General features: G+C 37.4%; 1 protein-coding gene across 1 annotated transcript in view; it reads left to right on the top strand.

The window, feature by feature from the left end:
* Positions 1–19,725, top strand: part of ehbp1 (EH domain binding protein 1) — a 162,351-nt gene that overhangs the window by 110,399 nt on the left and 32,227 nt on the right. The window contains 3 exon segments of the mRNA XM_048191236.1: positions 5,112–5,280; positions 9,331–9,504; positions 13,347–13,498. Of these exon segments, the coding sequence (XP_048047193.1) occupies positions 5,112–5,280; positions 9,331–9,504; positions 13,347–13,498 (495 nt within the window).

Consider the following 19,725-nt stretch of genomic DNA (forward strand, 5'->3'; position numbering starts at 1 on the left):
CACAGTTTCGGTTAAACTTAAGTTTGTCTACATTAAAAGAAATAAGTTCATAAAACTCAAAACAATGAAATGGTTCAGTTTAAAATATATCAGTTCTGTGAACTTGAAAGGAAAAGAAAGTTGTAAATACTCATTTATGTTAAATTTAAGTTTGTCCTACTCAAACCAATTATTTATTTTAAGCGTTAGGGTTTACAGTGCACCAAACATTATTTGGAGCTTTGTGCTTTGTTACTTTTGATAAGAAGTCTTTAAATTCTGTTCATTTTATGACAAAATTCAAACAATAAATGGCATTTTGATGCTATTAAATGTGATGTGACACATCGCTGTAGTGCCTCAGTTCAAGCACGGAGCATGAGTATTTTCTTCCACTTTAATACAAGTTATAGCATAAAAAAACATGCATGAAAAACAAAAGCTATGTTGAAAGATACAGTATAACTTACCAAAATGTGTCAAGTCGCATTTAATCACTCAAGATGTCAATAAAACAGCTTGCGAACAGTGTCACTTAACATTGCATTTACCTCAGGAAAGCTATCCAATGTTCATTAGTTAACTAATATATATATATATATATATATATAAACACTAGAGAGGAGCTTATTTACTTTTAATTATATATGTATGTTTGAATAAATTTGTCATGAAGACAAGTGCTTTTGAAAACTACCTTATGTGCAACTGAGTTTTACAAACATTTCAGTTTTTATTTGAGTGTAATTATTATATCTGAAAAGAAATAGTAGTTGAATATGTTAGTTTGGGCTATGTTGTTAGTTTTAACCTCTGTTATTATCGTAATGTACCAAACGAGAGGGTTCCCTGTATAGTTTACTACAGCTTTAGTTTAGTTAGAAATTTAATATCGGTGCATCTCGAGTTTTTAAAGATTAACTTTAAGTGAGCATTAGATAATGGCAAAGGAAATCTAAATGTAAAAATATTGGAAATAAGCATGCACAATTAAATATATAATACAGAACAATACAAATATATTAAAAAATATCGGCCAACAACATCAATTTGGTCCCGTGCATCCCTAGTAATATTTTTTTTTTCCCTCCTAAGAATTTCTTATCTTACCTGAATGTATTATTAGTTATCTGACATCTAAAATTATATCATTTGACCAAACAGGTTGCAGAAGACAAGAAATACATTTTTCCCATCATTTTCCATTTTTTCTTTAACATTACAAAAAGAACCATTAACGGAGTCATTCATGAAATCAGAACCAGAATTGATCAAATACTACTGATTTCTGTCCGTACACACACTTTTGTTGTTGAATGGGATAAAGATCCAAAACCTCTCTTCTTCTGCACTGCTTGCTTGCGCTGTGTGTGTGTGCGTGTGTGTGTGTGCATGGCCCTCCCCTTCTCTGCACACTCAGTGTGTCATGACAAATATATCTGTTTGTGCTTCACTGGCTGGCACCGTCTCTGGCTGGCTGGCACGGCTGTGTTAGCGCCAGGGCCCTGAGCCTGTGTGTGTGCCCAGCCGAGCGACTCCTTCCATGGCTCGCTGCACCCCCGCAGCCCCCACCCACCCTCCAGCCCCCTCCAAAAGAGCAGCCAGGCTGGGGCAGCCACCGGGACCCCATACCCACTGTGAGTGCTTCTGTCTGGGCCTAGTCTCTACTGCCCACCCCCTCTCTCCCTGGATCTCCTGTCCAGAATGAGAGCGACAGCCCTACATTATCTGCTTTTGCGCCTCTCTCCCTTCTGTTTTACTTCCCAAAGGATGGAGTGAGGTCTTCCCACCCACCATGCTTTCTTTTACAACTTTAACTATGACTTTGTCGTCGTTTCTGCCACCCCTGGTGGTGTTCTTTCATTTTCCTCACTCGTTCTTGTGGATCCCCTCATTATCCTTGGAGATCTGCAGCTTGGAGGTTGGATGGGCCACTGATCTCTCTCCCCTCTCTTCCTTTTTCTCCTTCTTTCTCTTCCTCTCACTCCAAGCATAACTCAGTTGGAGAGTCCAGACTGAACGGTCAAGCTTCAGTGTTACTGAAGAAGAGCCACTTGAAGTCCATTTGAAGAGAGAGTCATTAAAGAAATCTCTTCATAAGAGGAGAGACAGTTTCACACCTCATTGCTGCTGTAGAAATGGATCGTTCCACAGTGGTTATTCTGCACTCTGCCTGTGCAAGGCTGATTCATTTGGGGAGTTAATTTCAATCTCTCAATGACTGTTTTGACCTCACACCTTCATAACCTTCCCTTTCCATCTCTCAAATTTTCATTTTCAATTTTAAGTGCTTTATTGGCATGATTTTTTTAAAGCATCAATACAAATCACAATAAACAATGATCGGAAAAAAATGGCAGCATTACAATAAGCTTGACGTTTTATTTAATATTAATTTGTACAAAATGTACATCTTTAAAAATATATTAGTATATGTTGAAAATAACCTAGATTTAACAAATCCTACAAGTATTTTTATTGTCATTTTATGTTATTGCATAAGAATGTTTCCAAAAAAAGTCTTTTTCAGTCCAAGTCCAATGCAATTAAATGATACAAAAGTATGAAATATGGTGGGGAAAAAAGTGCAGGCCTGGAAAATTCATGCAAGTGTAATAAAAAGTCAGTAAAATTTTCAGTGAAAGTAAATTGTTCTGGTCAGGAAAAGACTCAGAGATGCATTCAAATGTCTGGCCTTTTTTCACCATCAATGTCAGTATCCATTTAGTGTGAATCAGCATTTATTCCAGGTATACCAAGCATTTCCAACTTCATAAAGCATCTGTCTGCACCTTTACAGATTTGACAACTTCAAGCCTCTGTTAAATGTTTCAGCACAGTCTGTGTGGATGGAAGCATCTCCCCTCTCCTCTGTCTGTTAATTTTCCTTGACTACAGTATTACAGAACATTTCCTAAGTTGCCTAAAAGCAGTTTACACTGGGCATGGTGGTAATCCTGTCCTCTGGGCGAACACACACAAGGAATCTCATTTTCTGTACTAATGGCTAGCCCAGCCCTGAATCGCTGTATGTAAAACAGTGTGTCGAAGGTTGTGTGTGATGATACCTGCAAGGTTTAGCCGATCATGTGGCGTTTATGACTTCAGCTACAAAAAGAATGACAATTATATTACATTAAATTGTATGATGAGCACAGAGAAAAAGCCTCACAGCTCAAACATTATTATAGTGGTAGATTTTGTCACATTCACAGAAACGTGGTTCTTTTTTGTTTTGTTTTTTATAGCCATGTGAATAAATTTAGCAATCTTCCAATTAGAGCAGATGTATTCATTTTGCGAGAGCATAGTGGACACACACTTGCACTAAACGTGCCCAATTCAGCTTTGGCAGGAGCGCTTCCGTGTTTTCAGGTGTAACCTGGCCTTAGCTTTGTCTTGCATGTTCAAATTACCCTGAGACTCAAGGCCCCAGGCTGGACCCCTGAAAAGTGGTTCTGTGATTCCCTCATCTGCATCTCTCTGCTTATTGTCCTTCTGAACAATGGCCTCCGACAAACAGTATCCACAGAAACAGGTGAAATGGGGTTAATTAGCTTAACGCTTTTGTAACCAATTGGGCTAATTCAGTCTCTGCTCTTTTGCTCCAGAAACCTGTTAGCATCTTGAAAATGTGTGCATGTGTGTGCATGTGGCTGTCTATGGGGCCAGGTTACCCATCATGCTAAGCGAACCTGTCTAAATGTTAATGGTATTGATACTGCAACTTTGTAAATATTACACAAAATTGTTAAGCTGTAATAACAGTCCAGTGATATCTAGTGTATTAAAAAACATTTGATTCCTTACAATGAGTGATATTATAAGCATTCTGGGGTGCGTCGTTAGCCAACAATGGTCTCAAATTCTGTTGTTACCAATACAGTTTACGGATCTGGTGTTTCCCGAAACCATATCATTCCACTGAACATTCGCAAACAGAAACGTAAGTTCTCAATCTGCGGCTAGAAGCATTTTTTTTTTTTTTTTTAAGAATTGCATGTGGACCTAAATAGATTGTGCTTTTGAGTAAAATACACACTCTGAACCACTAATTTGAAATAAAAGATTTGTTAAGCTTCATGAAGCAGTGTTTTGAAATCGCCCATCACTAGACATTGTTGAATAAAGTCATTATTTGTTTTTTTTGGCTCACAAAAAGTATTCTCGTCGCTTCATAACATTAAGGTTGAAACACTGTAGTCACATGAACTGTTTTAAATACTTCTGTAGTAGCTTTCTGGGCATTGAAAGTGTTAATTGTCTTGCTGGCAATGGAGGCCTCACTGAGCCATCGGATTTTATGAAAAATATCTTAATTTGTGTTTCGAATATGAACGAAGGTCTTACGGGTGTGGAATGACTGAGGAATGAGTGTGAGTAATGACAAATTTTTTGGGTGAACTAACCCTTTAAGTGAAACGCACCTAGTTAAGTTTATGTAATAAAGGTTACATCCATAAAATTCAATACATGCTTTTACAGGGTGAACTTGACCTTTAGCCTTCACGTAGACACATCTAATTTTTCAAAGAAATGGGGTCCAAAACAACTGTTTCACAATTTGATGTTGCTTTAAAAAGATTGTGTGGCATATCCAATATGGCAAACTGTTTAAAGCTTTGTATGGAATGTGTTCTGTTATAAATAAGCAGTATTTTTTATTAAAAAGGTGTTACATATCAGGCCCCTAGCAGGTAGAGGTTCCTAATGAACGTGGTGAAACTTTGGATCCAATGATAATTTCCGATCCTTGTCCCCTTCTCTCTTCCATGATATGTCTGTTAACAAATTGATGTTGTGAAGTAGTTCATACATACATTTCTGTCTCTTCCTCTTGTTGATACACACAAAACATTCATAAACATGTAGTCAAGGGGGAAAAATGACACTCCAGCAAATATCTCAGGTTTATTATGTCTGGACTTATACAGAATCAATGACAAATAAACCATGCAGTGAATCTCTCTCTCACTCGCTCTCTAGTAAAAAAAAAAAAAATGCTGCTATCAGTCTGATCTGATGGGAGAGAGAGGAGTGAAAATGGCATTTCTGTCAATTACTTGAGATGGCACCCGTTCAATAACCCCCCTTTCCCTCTGCCTGTGTCTGTGTGTGTGTGTGTGTGTCAGGAGCGTGATGAAGAACGGCGCAGGCAGCTGCGAGAGAGAGCCAGGCAGCTGATAGCGGAGGCTCGATCTGGAGTAAAGATGGCTGAACTGCCTCTCTATACTGACTCCACCTCTATTGCCTGTAGTGCAGCTGGGAACAACTTAAAAGGAAGGTCAAAGACAGCTGGAGGTGAGTGCAGGGGGGCTTTTATAGGCCGAACACGCACATACACTCACAATGCATAAACTCGCGCACGCATGCACACTTTCTCATAAGCATGCGAACGCACATGCAAATCTGCATGCGTTCACTTTGAAATACCACACACATAAGCTCCTAGTGACCTGCCTATCTAGACAAATGTACGTACCTTGCTTTGGCGAACTCTAAAAGTAGCTTTACATCCTTCATAAATAAGGTAAACCTACAATGCATTGCTTCATTGTCAGTGAGGAAAAAAGCATCCAAGATTGTGGACAAAGCTATATATATAAGATATATATTTGCATCTAATATTGATTTTTTGTATTTACATTCTTTGCTGAAGTAATGGAGGATTGCATTGTTAAATGCAGAGTAATAACCATGCTAATGCAGTCCCCATGGTAATGTTTATTCTGTTGAGACAAATTTCCAGCCATGTTTGTTCCTGGCTTCCATTGGCTCCCTGAAAATATTAGTGAAAATGTTCCTAACAGAACATTAAGGCCTTGTGAAAGGTGTTTGACTTGTGAGATTTTTAATTGGCTCATGAAGCTTCTGTGTGCGTGTCCATTAGGAGCAAGCCATATGTGTGTGTGTCCATTAGTGGCTTTCAGCCCTTAAAAAAACGATTTTGTTGCTCACTCCATAATGACAACCAACACGTCTGCTTTCAAGGCCCAAAGGAGCATTACATTAAGAAACACACCAACACACCCACGTAGTCTGAACTCTAATTTGAGGTGTTCACAGAGGGCTTCACTTCCATTTGTTCAGGCAATCGCTTCACACGTAATCCTTCGGAAATACATCAGGAGAACTCTGGCAACAGCCAACGGTGCCCTATGCCCCAACACGCACACATACGCACTAGTCCACACTGCCCAAAGCATCATCACCGTCATTATAACACACACCCATGCTGGGTAATCAGTGTCTCATTGTCCATGGAGGACTCCTATAGGCCGCATCACCTTCAGCTCGGATTTCCTGCCGTGTCCCGCGTTATCATCAGCCACCATTTCTCCTTTTATTTCACATTACAGGACAATGAGACGGCACATTATTGTAGCGCTAACCATTGGGAGGACTGTGCAGAAACAGTGGGGCATTAGCATAGCGGGTAGCTGCGGTGTGTTATTAAACGTGTTTACACCGAGGGGTGTTAGCGTTGTGGCTAGCTGCTGCGTATAATTAAAAGCGCGTACGCACGTCGAGCGAGAGGGGTGTTAGTGGCGCGTCAAGGTTTTGTTTAATACGCGAGGTGTTAACATAGCAGGTTAGCCGCTGTGCCTAATTCTGTGCCGGCTCGTGTCCGTGTGTACCATTTCACAGCTCAAGGGGAGACACAATATTCCTCTCCTTTTATCTCTTTCATCTCTCTCTCTTTGACGCCCTCCATTTTCTCTTCATCCTCTCCCTGTCCGCCTAATAGTGTTCCCTCCTCCGCAATCACGCATTTACTGCAGCTCGGAAACGCCACAGAACACATCTCGTGGCCTGCAGAGATGGACAAACCCGCATATGGACAGAGCAGAGGAAAAACCGGGTCAGAGAGAGGGAGAGAAAGAAAGTCAGTTTTTAAAAAAACGGTTTATTTGGCCTTTCGGGCTGTTGAACTCTGCTAATTGTAGAACTCATTAAAAATCAGGTTGGAGGGAAATGCTATAGGCTTGATGCACAAGGCCTATCGTGCAGAACGCATAATCCCACCAACACACACACAGACACACACACTTACATACACAAACACTCAGCTCTAATTCTGAGAGAGCTCAAGCTGAGTAGAGCAAAACATTTACCAGCAAAACTTTCACCAACTCCAGCAGCATGTATTCTGTTAATTAGCTTTGCGCTGCCCCGTGTGTGTGTGTGTGTCTCGCCATATCATGGAAAGTAATTAAAAAAGCATGAGAGAAAGGAAAAAAGGAACACACTGTCTGAACTGAACACACTGTTTTTCTCTCTCTTTTTCTCTGATTATCAGAGCATTTTTCTAGAGATGTCTTTTGCCATTTTCCTACAGGGCTGCACAATTAATCGAAATAAAGCCAAAATCTTGATATGGCATTGTGCGATGATCAAATCACAAAGGCTGTGATTTAATTAAACAAATATATGTGCTGTATGGTTCAAAGTGAAGCGCAACACTGTTCTTTTCTGCTCGAGCAGCTCATGATCCAGTGTTTTCAGTGTCTCAGAGCGACTCGGTTTACATTAAAGGTAGGGTAGGCAATTTTTTTTTTTAAACACTTTTTGTTTTACTTGATGAAACTCTCTTCACGTCCCGATAGCAATCAGTTATAGAAGTGGTCAAAATATTAAAACCTGTACATATATCTTCTGTGGAAATCTCAGGACCAAAAAATGTTCATCCAATTTGGTCCGAATGCAATGATATGATGTCTTACCTGTCTGTCAACATATGTATTTCCATACCTTCGCGCACCCTGCTCGCACAGACATCACATCATCAGCGCTTTCCATAAGGCTATGCAGAGTTGTAGACAGTCACCAGACAGTTCCTCCATAACAAAACAACGAGCTTATGCTTCAACCCGTGATGTTCTACCCGAAACCGTTCACGTCCTCAGTCTCTGGCAACACGATCAACACTGAAATTAATCTGCAGCAGTCAGGTGGTACAAGTTCTGCAAGTTGTTTATGTTCATTATTACTGTAATGTTGTGTTCTTTGAGACATGAGGTAGTTTAATACTCTGACGCTTTGCAGACTCTGATCTGAATGTATTTTAGATTTTCTATCTTATGTTAAGTTGAAATGTTTTATATAATAACGTGAATTTTATGGATGAAATTGACCTTTGTGTTTGCCATGTAAATAGCCATGAAGTTAACATGGTGTAAAAACTTGATAAACAAACAAACATTGCAGACTCTGCTATGTACGTTCATGTGTTTTGAAGGAGGCGTGGCTTTGGAGAGAATGCTCTGAAGGGAGGGAGGGATTTAATGCTTTCAAAGCTAGCTTGCTATTGCTAGCCTCTCTGAAATTGCCTACCCTACCTTTAAATGCTGCTCCACTTAAACTCCATCTCTGCATTTGCTCTGAGTTTGGGTTGCTAATAACGTGCACTTCTCAAACTTGCGTATAAATCAGCTGTGGTCAACACAAAAGAAGCATTAAGGTCTCTCTGCAGTTTTCCACCAAAATAAAAGCTTTATGGTTTAACATTTGGAAATGAAGAAATGAAGACAACAATAAATGTTGAAATTAGTGTTGAAATATTACAGTTGTACTGTACAATAAAATAATGACATTATTTTTTAAATACTCATTTTTTTATTTTACATTGCATTATTACAATAGTAATATTTCTCATTTAATATTTGTATTTAGTACTTCTAATAATAGTAATATTAATATTTACATTAATGGTATATAATCACAAACATGTCACAAATCACAAACATTTTGGCCAAATTGGGCTGCCATACTAACAAGCACAGGAAACCTGGAACTTTTTAAAATCACATTTTAAATGGCAATTTTGCAAACAATGTTGCAGCACCAGTTTCCTATTTGTTTTGTCTCTTATTTAAGTTTGAACTGCCCCATGTGTGTGTGTGTGTGTGTGGCTCTGCTCTAGTTACCATATAACTGAATGAGATCGATGTGTTTGGATTGAGTGTGTATTGTCAAGGGCTCTGTGGGATTCAGATCTGTGGATGCGGAAGAGGAACTCTGGAGGAGATTTTGCCGTCAAGGCCAAATCTGCCATGCAACACACACACATAAAGCTCAGCTCTCTGCCAGACACTCTCAGCCATCTGCCTGATTTTTGTCAGCTCAAACAAACACACCCCAATGTGACAGCAGCAACATTTTTGTTAAGGAATTACTGTTTGTATGTCTAAATGGGTCTAAACAAATACTTTTCTGACTCTTTACTAACATGCAAAGTTTTCTTTCCCGCTGGAATACCGAACTAACACTTACCGCTTCACTAACCTCTTCTGTCTCTTTCCTCTTCTCTTTTTTTTTTTTGGCCATCCCTGTTTGTTTATTTGCTCGCAGATGTGGTGGATGGGGTGAGTGTGGAGGGTGTGGATGAGGAGGGCAGGAGTGATACTGAGGCGGCGGCGTCTCACGCTGATGATGTCACACATACTAACCCTGAGGAGGAGCTGTCTTCTTCTTGTCTAATGGAGGATGATTTTACTAACTCTGCAAGTGACCTGGCCTCTCTGGGTAACCCAACATTGCATGACCTCTGCTTGTGCGCGTGTGTGAACGTGTGTGCATGATAACATATCTGTGTGCGTCTGCTTCTGTTTGTTTTCAGCTTTAGTTTTTTTCATAATGACCCTTCATTTAGTAGGGTGCATGATTAATCAAAAATAAACTGAAATTATGTTGTTATATTATTATTGTTATCATTATAGTCATATTGATATATATATAACAAAATCTGGTAACACTTTACAATAAGGTTCATTAGTTAACATTAGTTAACTACTTTAGTTAAAGGTGCCGTAGAACGTCTTTTTAAAAGATGTAATATAAGTCTAAGGTGTTCCCTGAATGTGTCTGTGAAGTTTCAGCTCAAAATACCCCATAGATTTTTTTTTTATTCATTTTTTTTAACTGCCTATTTTGAGGCATCATTAAATATGCGTCGATTCAGGCTGCGCAGCCCCTTTAAATCTCGTGTTCCCCTCCCCCGGAGCTCGCGCTTGCCTTGAACAGCATAAACACAGTTCACACAGCTAATATAACCCTCAAAATGGATCTTTACAAAGTGTTCGTCATGCAGCATGTCTAATGGCGTAAGTGTGGTATTTATTTGGATGTTTACATTTGATTCTGAATGAGTTTGATGGTGCTCCGTGGCTAAAGCTAACATTACACACTGTTGGAGAGATTTATAAAGAGTGAAGTTGTGTTTATGAATTATACAGACTGCAAGTGTTTAAAAAATGAAAATAACGACAGTCTTGTCTCCATGAATACAGTAATAAACGATGGTAACTTTAACCACATTTAACAGTACATTAGCAACATTGCTAATGAAACATTTAGAAAGACAGTTTACAAATATCACTAAAAATATCATGTTATCATGGATCATGTCAGTTATTATCACTCCATCTGCCATTTTTCGCTGTTGTTCTTGCTTGCTTACCTAGTCTGATGATTCAGCTGTGCACAGATCCAGACGTTAATACTGGCTGCCCTTGTGTAATGCCTTGAACATGGGCTGGCATATGCAAATGGGGTCATACATATTAATGATCCCGACTGTTACGTAACAGTTGGTGTTATGTTGAGATTCGCCTGTTCTTCGGAGGTCTTTTAAACAAATGAGATTTACATAAGAAGGAGGAAGCAATGGTGTTTGAGACTCACTGTATGTCATTTCCAGGTACTGAACTCTTGTTATTTACCTATGCCAAGGTAAATTCAATTTTTAATTCTAGGGCACCTTTAACATGGACTAAGAATTAACAATACTTCTACAGCATTTATTAATATTAGTTAATGTTAATTTCAACATTTACTAATACATTATTAAAATCAAATATTGTATTTGTTTACATTAGCAAACGCACTGCGAACTAACATGAACAAACAATGAGCAGCTGTATTTTTATTAACTAACATTGACAAAGATTAATAAATACTGTAACAAATCTTTGGTCCAAATTGATCAGCAACAAGCTAGAAACAAGCACAGCAAACCTGGGGCTCTTTTTTATTATTATTATTATCAGAAAAATCTGTTTTGGTTTTTTTTGTTTGTTTTTTCCCAAATTGTGCAGCCCTATAATTCAACAATTTTTCTGTTTCCAGTGGCATTACTTCCTGTTTTAAGCACCTTTTACATTTATCTTTTAATTCAAAATAACATTCAGAAAAAAAAATAGCTCATCTGTTTCAGACAGAAGAGGGGTTGCTTGTGTCTGTAAGAGTGTTTGTAACAGTTTTTTATTTATTATTTTTTTGGTTGTTTTTGTTTTTGTGCTCTTAGTTTAATTAAAAACTATTTGAACACATTCCCAAAACAAACACAATTATATCTTCTGAAGAGATGTGAAGTCATTAATTTTTTTTTGATGAGCAAGTCATTTGAGATATATGTAAAGAAATCTGATTTATTCTCCTTCTCTTTATTTGACTTCTGTACAGTATCTATCCACATTGATTGTTGCATTGTTTAGTTTGTGTTTTTGTCTGTTATTGTGAAAAGAAGGTCTATATTTTCAGACAAAATCTTTTTCTTTCTGTATTGTGAGTATGAAAGGTGAGTATTGTGAGGATTGTTTAGCACATTTTAGCTAATTTCAGTCTTACTGTCTTCAGTTGGACTTGTAAAATGAATGTATTTCATTATCATGGTGCACACTTTTAGTTAGTTGAGGATTTGATTTTTGTGTTTGAAGAAATCTGTTGGTCACTACACACACACACACAAATGACTCCTATGGTGTTTTTGGGGGGCTAGAGAGGGATGCTGGGAGACGAGGAGAACAGGACCCACATGAAAAGCTTCCTCACCTCACTTTCATCTCTAGCCCAGATGAGAGAGAGAGAGGGGAGGGGGGGTGGCAAGGCTAAACCTGCTAGTGAAAGGTTATTAGAGAAAGACAGACTTGGAAAATATGAAGACGGACATAAAATAAGGGACCAACATGTGAAAGACAAGTCTGCATGTAAAGCAAGAAAATTAGAAGTCATTGTTCATTTAAAGAGAAAGGAAATATTGTGGGTTGTGTTTCTTTCAGGTAATCACAGGAACAAGCACTGTTCCCTTTAAGCCATGCATATGTGTGGCTTCTCACTTCTGACATTGTTCCCTCACTGATGGAAAAAAGTACTGTGGGCAGAAGTCAGGCTCAAAAATAGATGGAGGAAAGCTAGAGATTTCTTGAATTTGAGATGAATTTATGGACAGCATTTCAACTGGAGTTTATCCGAGTGTCCATTGAATTAGAGCTAAATGAATGGATAGCTTTTCAGCTGGAGTCTATCGAGTGTCCATTGATTTTTTTTTTTTTTTTATAAGTATGCAGCTAAAGCTGTGAGAAATCTTGTGTGGAAATATACAGCACTGATTAATTCCCGAGAGGATTAATTCACAAACAGTACAATACAAAGTTCATTGTGGCATATACAGAGGCTCACTAAAGTCATGCATAATTTTATTTTTATTTTTTTGTCTTGTTTTGTTATCTCAACAAAGCAAGTCTTTCTCTCTTATTTTTTTCCCTTAGAGATAAACTGAAATAAAACAATAATATATGTTTAAATGGGTTGTTAATTTTATATTATTTTAAAATGTGTATATATAATTATAAAATCATTTAATCTCACTTCATTATTCACAAAGTGTAAATAAATAATAATTTATATGTAATGAATATATATCATAATTGTATTAATTAAAATGATGAATCATTCATACAATACTTTTTAATGTGTATGGTTTGTTTGTAAATAATACATTTAGCGATTAAATAATTAAAAAATAGGAAAAAATATTTATTTACACATGTAAAATAAAATAATCACAATAACAATATATATAATTAATATACACTACCTTTCAAATGTTTGGGATTAGGACACATTATATTGATAAAAATGGACAAAATTCAATCTGTAACAATATGAAACTGTATTTTTAATCAAATAAATACAGGTTTGCTGAGCATAACAAACTTCCTACAAAAATCTTACTGACCCCAAACTTTTAACTGTAGTGAAAAATGCTATATTCCAGCCAACAGAAATAAGTTTTGTTCAGCAGGCTGAAATTCAAGGGTGCATTGGGAACAACTCATCAAATACATTTTAATTCACATGTGTGTGGGGGTGTCATTTATGAATCAAGGGAAACACTCCAGGTGTGTCGTGATCACAGCATCTCGCTATCTCTCCAGCAGTGCGTGTGTATATGTGAGTGTGTATGAGGTTGAGAGGGCCAGTTTGCTTAAGGGCAAACATTGTCATGTCCTCTGCTTATCTGTGTGTTGGAGACGAGTGGCCTACTGCATATAACGCTTCCTCTCTTCCTCCCTCTCTCTCTCTAGGTGTGATGAATAGCAGGCATGTGGACCTGAAGCTCAAGAAGCTCACAGAGTTTCGACCACAGGGTGGCAGCTCTCCTTCCTCTTCATCCTCTTCTTCATCACTGACGGCATCCAGTACTTCACCCCTCAGCCCTGAATATGGCGGCCTGCAGGTAACATTTACAGCCACCTGCTCTAACTATCTTGATATTGAATTTTCTAAGCAAGCAGTACTAATATTATTGCTCATACTTAAGGATTTATTGTGAGCAAACTCCTAACCTTAAGTAATAAACTTAGTTGAGTAACACATTCCGCCCTGTTTCGGTTATGGAAACTTCAAATTGTTTGGCTTGTAGCTTGAAATATGTGATGTTTAGTGTTCAGACATAGAACAGATTTTAAGATCGAATGAGTAAAATCCTCCTTAGCTTTACATTGGAGGAGCGACCTGAGCCATATTTAGGGATCGGAATATCATATAGACTTGGGGCTGCGTTTTTTTTGTCTTGGGCCTGTAAACAACAACCCAGAACACTCTAGCAACTGCATAGAAGTGTGCTGAAAGACACTTGCATCACATTAGCATTGTGGTGTCTGTTTTGCACAGTAAGCACCACACAAATTTTCAACACTCCCAAAGAGCATTAGAAGCTTATTTATTGGATTTTTATTGTAGTCTTGCTATTTTAGTTTAACAATATGAAATGATTTGCTTGGTTCTCATTCTTTTAGTCTATGTGTGTGTGTGTGAGGTGAAAGGCCAAGACAGGTTGATTTTCTTTGATTCGCTGTCTCTTGTTTATTATTCGTCTGAGGAACATCATGTGTTTATATATTAAGCTAGAACACATGATTGACATTTTACAGCCATTACCTCATATCACACCTGACCTTTGAGAGAGAAGAGGGCTTTGGGATGTATCGACAGCAGCGTGTGGCTCACGACGTTGACATGCAGTGGATTGATTTACCTTGTTTATTTAATGCCAGCGTTCCGTGTGTAAGAACATGCATACCTGTGTACTGCTGACTGCTTAGTGTTCATACGCGTTTGCGATGACCTCCTATCTCGCTGTTGTATTCAGAGCCCCCAGGTGGTGACTGCAGGGCATGTTCAGAGATGCTGCCGACTACCTTCCCCCACCTGTTCGCCCCTTTCTGCCTCTCTCTCTTTCTCTCTGCTGACAGAGGGGATTTCCTGTGAGCAGATGTTAGCAGGGTCTTTGATGCACAATGACTGCAGTGATGTGTTCGTTTGAGTCGGCAGGCCTCATTCAGGGCACTGCAGCAGGTGTGAAATAATTGGTCGAGGGTTCCCAAGGACTAGTCACAAATAGGTTAGATTCCAGAGACAGATTTACAGACATGAAGAGGATGACGCAAATTGTCACTCATACAGCGATTCATTTGGGTCGGAGGAAAATAATATTTACCCAGTTATATTATTGGTAATAATTAACCAATAATAGCATAATTTATATACATTATAGGTCCCACTTTATATTAAGTGGCCTTAACTACTATGTACTTACATCAAAAAATAAGTACAATGTACTTATTGGGTTCATATTGAATTGCAAAACAACATTTTCAGCTATTGAGGTGGGATACGGGTAAGGTTAGGGAAAGCTTTGGTGGTTTGGGTAGGTTTAAGGGTAGGGGTAAGGTGTAAGGGATGGGTCAACAGTGTAATTATAAATGTAAATACAGAAATTAATTACAGATGTAATTACATGCAGGTGTTTTTAAAATTTAAGTACAATGTAGAAACATGTATGTACACAATAAGTGCATTGTATCAAATGAGTAATTTAAATGTAAGTACATAGTAGTTAAGGCCACTTAATATAAAGTGGGTCCACATTATATATAAGTATTAGCAGTAACTTAAATAAAAAATGTATTGAAAAACTGTTATGGAGAAAACATTAATTTTCTACATTTTCTTTCAGCTACACTAGCATTCAAAAGTTTGGGGTCGGTAAGATTTTTTTGTTTATAAAAAGTCGCTTATGCTCACCAAGGCTGCATTTGTTTGATCAAAAATACAGTAAAACGGTAATATTTTGGAATATTACAATTAAAAAAATTAACATATTTAAAGGGTTCGTTCACCCAAAAATGAAAGTTTTGTCTTTAATTACTCACCCTCATGTCGTTCCACACCCGTAAGACCTTCATCTTCGGAACACAAATTAAGATATTTTTGATAAAATCCGATGGCTCGTGAGGCCTGCATTGAGAGCAAGTTAACTTACACTTTCAAACGCCCAGAAAGGTACTAAGATGTATTTAAAACAGTTCATGCGACTACAATGGTTCAGCCTTAATGCTATGAAGCGACAAGAATACTTTTTGTGCACCAAAAAAAACCATTTGTTATTCAACAATATCTAGTGATGGGCGATTTTTAAAACACTGCTGCATGAAGCTTTGAAGCTTTACGAATCTTTTGTTTCAAATCAGTGGTGAACTAACCCTTTAAAATGTAATTCCTGTGATGGCAAAGCTGAATTTTCAGCAGCATCATACTCCAGTCTTCAGTGTCACATGATCCTTTAGAAATCATTCTAATATGAAAACATTTCTTTATTATTATTAATGTTAAAACATTTGTGCTGCATGTTTCATTGATGAATAGCAAGTTAAAAAACAGCATTTATTTGAAATATAAATCTTTTGTAATATTGTAAATGTACTGCTTAAAATAAAGTATTAATTTCTTTAAAATAAAAACATACTTACCCCAAACTTTTGATTGGTAGTGTATAAATGCGTTGATGTGCACATTAACAATATTGTCAAGAATTGGCAAGTTTTTCTATAACACTTTTACAGTGTCAGTCATACAGTACAGTCCAAAAGTTTGGAACCACTAAGATTTTTAATGTTTTTAAAAGAAGTTTCGTCTGCTCACCAAGGCTACATTTATTTAATTAAAAATACAGTAAAAAAACAGTAATATTGTGAAATATTATTACAATTTAAAATAACTGTTTTCTATTTGAATATATTTCACAAAGTAATTTATTCCTGTGATGGCAAAGCTGAATTTTCAGCATCATTACTCCAGTCTTCAGTGTCACATGATCCTTCAGAAATCATTCTAATATGCTGATCTGCTGCTCAAGAAACATTTAATGTGTACAATTGTACAAAATATTTGTGTACAATATTTTTTTTTCAGGATTATTTGATGAATAGAAAGTTCAAAAGAACAGTGTTTATCTGAAATCTAATCTTTTGTAACATTATAAATGTCTTTACTGCCACTTTTGATTGATTTAATGCATCCTTGCTGAATAAAAGTATTCATTTCTTTAATTTCTTTTAAAAAAAATAAAAATAAAAATTCTTACTGACCCCAAACTTTTGAACAGTAGTGTATAATGCTACAGAAGCTTTGTATTTCAGATAAATGCTGTTCTTTTGAACTTTCTATTCATCAAGGAATCCTGAAAAAAAAAAAAGTACACAACTGTTTGCAACATTGAAAATAATCATAAATGTTTATTGAGCAGCAAATCAGCATATTAGAATCACAGGAATAAATTACTTTGTCAAATATATTTAAATAGTACACAGTTATTTTAAATTGTAATAATATTTCACAATATTACTGTTTTTTACTGTATTTTTAATTAAATAAATGTAGCCTTGGTGAGCAGACGAAACTTCTTTTAAAAACATTAAAAATCTTAGTGGTTCCAAACTTTTGGACTGTAATGTACGTTACATGTAGTTACTGTTGTAATAACTATAAATTATGCATAATTACATGCAAGTTAACCCTAAACCAAAACCTCATCCTTACCTTAACCCTATAGTAAGTACATGTAGTTAATTATTATTACTCAGTACTTAAATGTATAATTACACTGTAACACGGACACCTTCAAAAAAAGTGTAACCAGTTTTTCTGAGTAATAGTACAATTGCAATCTTACTGTTGCTGTTACTGTAAGATGAGGCAATTTAACCAATAATTTATAGTATACCTTAATTATGAAATACCTTTTAGTGATGAGGGACTTGTGCTCTCTTTTTCTATGAACAGTCCAGCACCTGCTGCAGAACTGCAGGCCTACACAACAGGCCAAAGCTCAGGGGAGGATCAGCAGGGTTACGAGCGCTGCAGCTCTGAGCCTCAGCAGTTAGAGGGGTTTTAAAGAAAGAGCAGCTCACACTCTCTCTTGTCTCTCTGACCTTCACCCTATTCTTCATTGGAACACCTTATATGCATGAAGAAGTTTGATTATCAAATGTGTTCCTCCTTTCCATATTTTCTTGCCTTATTTGAGACACACACGTTAGTATCATATTCCCTCTCTCTCTCTCTCTCAAGCCCTGCCGTTGTAGTATCGTTTTTATACTCTTAAAAAATCTGAATCAACTGCTCTATCCCTTGAGGATTCTCCCATCCCACAACTCCTCAAGGCCATAGTAGAATGGCGCGGGACAGAACGGTTTACCCCCCCAGCACACACACTGCAGTCCTCCCAGTGCTCCCAGTTGTGTCTCATTAGCAATTGTCTCTATGCACTGTGAGCCTGCTGCCATGGTGGCACACGATAACCGCCTGCAATGAGCAGCAGACCGCAACATTAGTCACGCATCCCAGAAACACACACACACCTCTGCCAAAATAATACCCACCACCATAATAATGATCGGGACGATAACAGATGAAAAAGCGCCGATCGCGATGTGGGGATAGCCCTGATATCTGCCCCAGCCAGGGGTACCGAGGGGCCGTGGGGGCAGGTGTTTCAAGGAAAGGGTTGTTAGCGAGGGTTGGAGGCCTTGGGTCCTCCGGGAAACGAGGATTCTAGCGGGGCTTTGGGTTTGAATCCTGTTTGTTTTCTTTGGACTTTAACATGAGAGGAATCAGACAGGGTTAAAGGGCTTTGTTGAGCTGTCTCTAGAGATCCAGTCTGTTGAATGTGTCGTTTTAACACATAACACGCTCACGCCTTTGGTTTTGTGTGATGACTGTGGTACTCATTCCACTTATAGGGACGGACTTAGGGTGAAATTGTTTCGCCATCATATGATGTTTTATGAATGAGTTTAGTTTAGTTTTTTTCTCCATCATATATATTACTTATTTATTCGAGAATGTATATGAACAGTGACACGATTATAATTATAATTATTACAATTCGAATTGATTTTGGACGGTGGAAGGAGTTGTAAAATGTAATGTGGTAATATTTATGATAATTAATGATCTTTAAAAAAAATCTTTATCTTCGTAACTCTTTGTAAGAATAAGGTCTCATTTGTTAACATTAGTTAATGCATTAACTAACAAACTAACAATGAACAATATGTTTTTACAGCATTCATTAAACTTTGTTAATGTTAATTAATACAAATGTTCATGTTAATTCACAGTGCATTCATTAATATTACCAGATACAACTTTTGATCTCAATGTAATAATAAAAGTTGAGATTCACATTAACTAAGCATTAATAAATGCTATAGAAGTGGTTAAGAATGGTTAAGATGTGAGCATATCCATCCAGATATCCATTCCTCATCCAGCCTATAGGAATTGCTGAAAGTTAAGTTACAATCTGTCATGATGGGTGAAGAAAAGCTGCAAATTAGGGCTGTGACAGCTGATATTGTACCTTTAAACGTGTGGGATCAGTTGTATAAACAGCTATAACTGTTAATATTCACGCATACAGATGCTGAACATCTCGGAGATCAGGCTACATTTGTTGTTCTCAAGGGAGATGCTAATTGTAGCTTTGTTTTCAGAAGTTATAATTTAAGTATAAACAGGCCACAGGCGGTATGTGTGTCTGTTTGTACACGCTTGTCTTTATTAGCTGTGCGGTTTCCGTACACACACCAGTGAGCTAGCGTCTGCACTAACAATGTTTCTCCCTCCTAGTCTCAAGCAGTGGAACGTGTTCGCTAATTGCGAACTTTATTAGACGTTTCCTATTATTATTGACGTTGCAAATGTTATTCTGAACGCCGTCGTTTCGCTTTCCAGTCTGCTTGGCTTATTGGGCCCAGCACATAATAACACATTTCAATATTGAGGTGATTGGAAGCCGCAGTGAGAAGCTGCTAACACATGTTCGCTTCCAAGACAATAGTGCTTTTAATTTGCATAATCTGAATACATTTTCTGGCTCAGGTTTTGTTGAAAGTAGACTTAATTGCCTTATTTCCTTTGTGCTTGTGAGTTAATGTGGGACTCTGAGATGTACCAAATGCTGCAGAACCTTTCCTCGACCGTTCTTCAGGCACGGCGCTCCATCGTTAAACATTTCTTGGCCATGTGTGTCTAATTTGTTCTTTTCTTTAATGTCGACCGGCATCAGAAGCAAGCTTTTATTCAAATGACTCTGCTCTACTTTTAAGTTAACTGCTC

Source organism: Megalobrama amblycephala, linkage group LG5 (genome assembly GCF_018812025.1).
Source record: "Megalobrama amblycephala isolate DHTTF-2021 linkage group LG5, ASM1881202v1, whole genome shotgun sequence".
In the NCBI taxonomy this organism is placed as follows: domain Eukaryota; kingdom Metazoa; phylum Chordata; class Actinopteri; order Cypriniformes; family Xenocyprididae; genus Megalobrama; species Megalobrama amblycephala.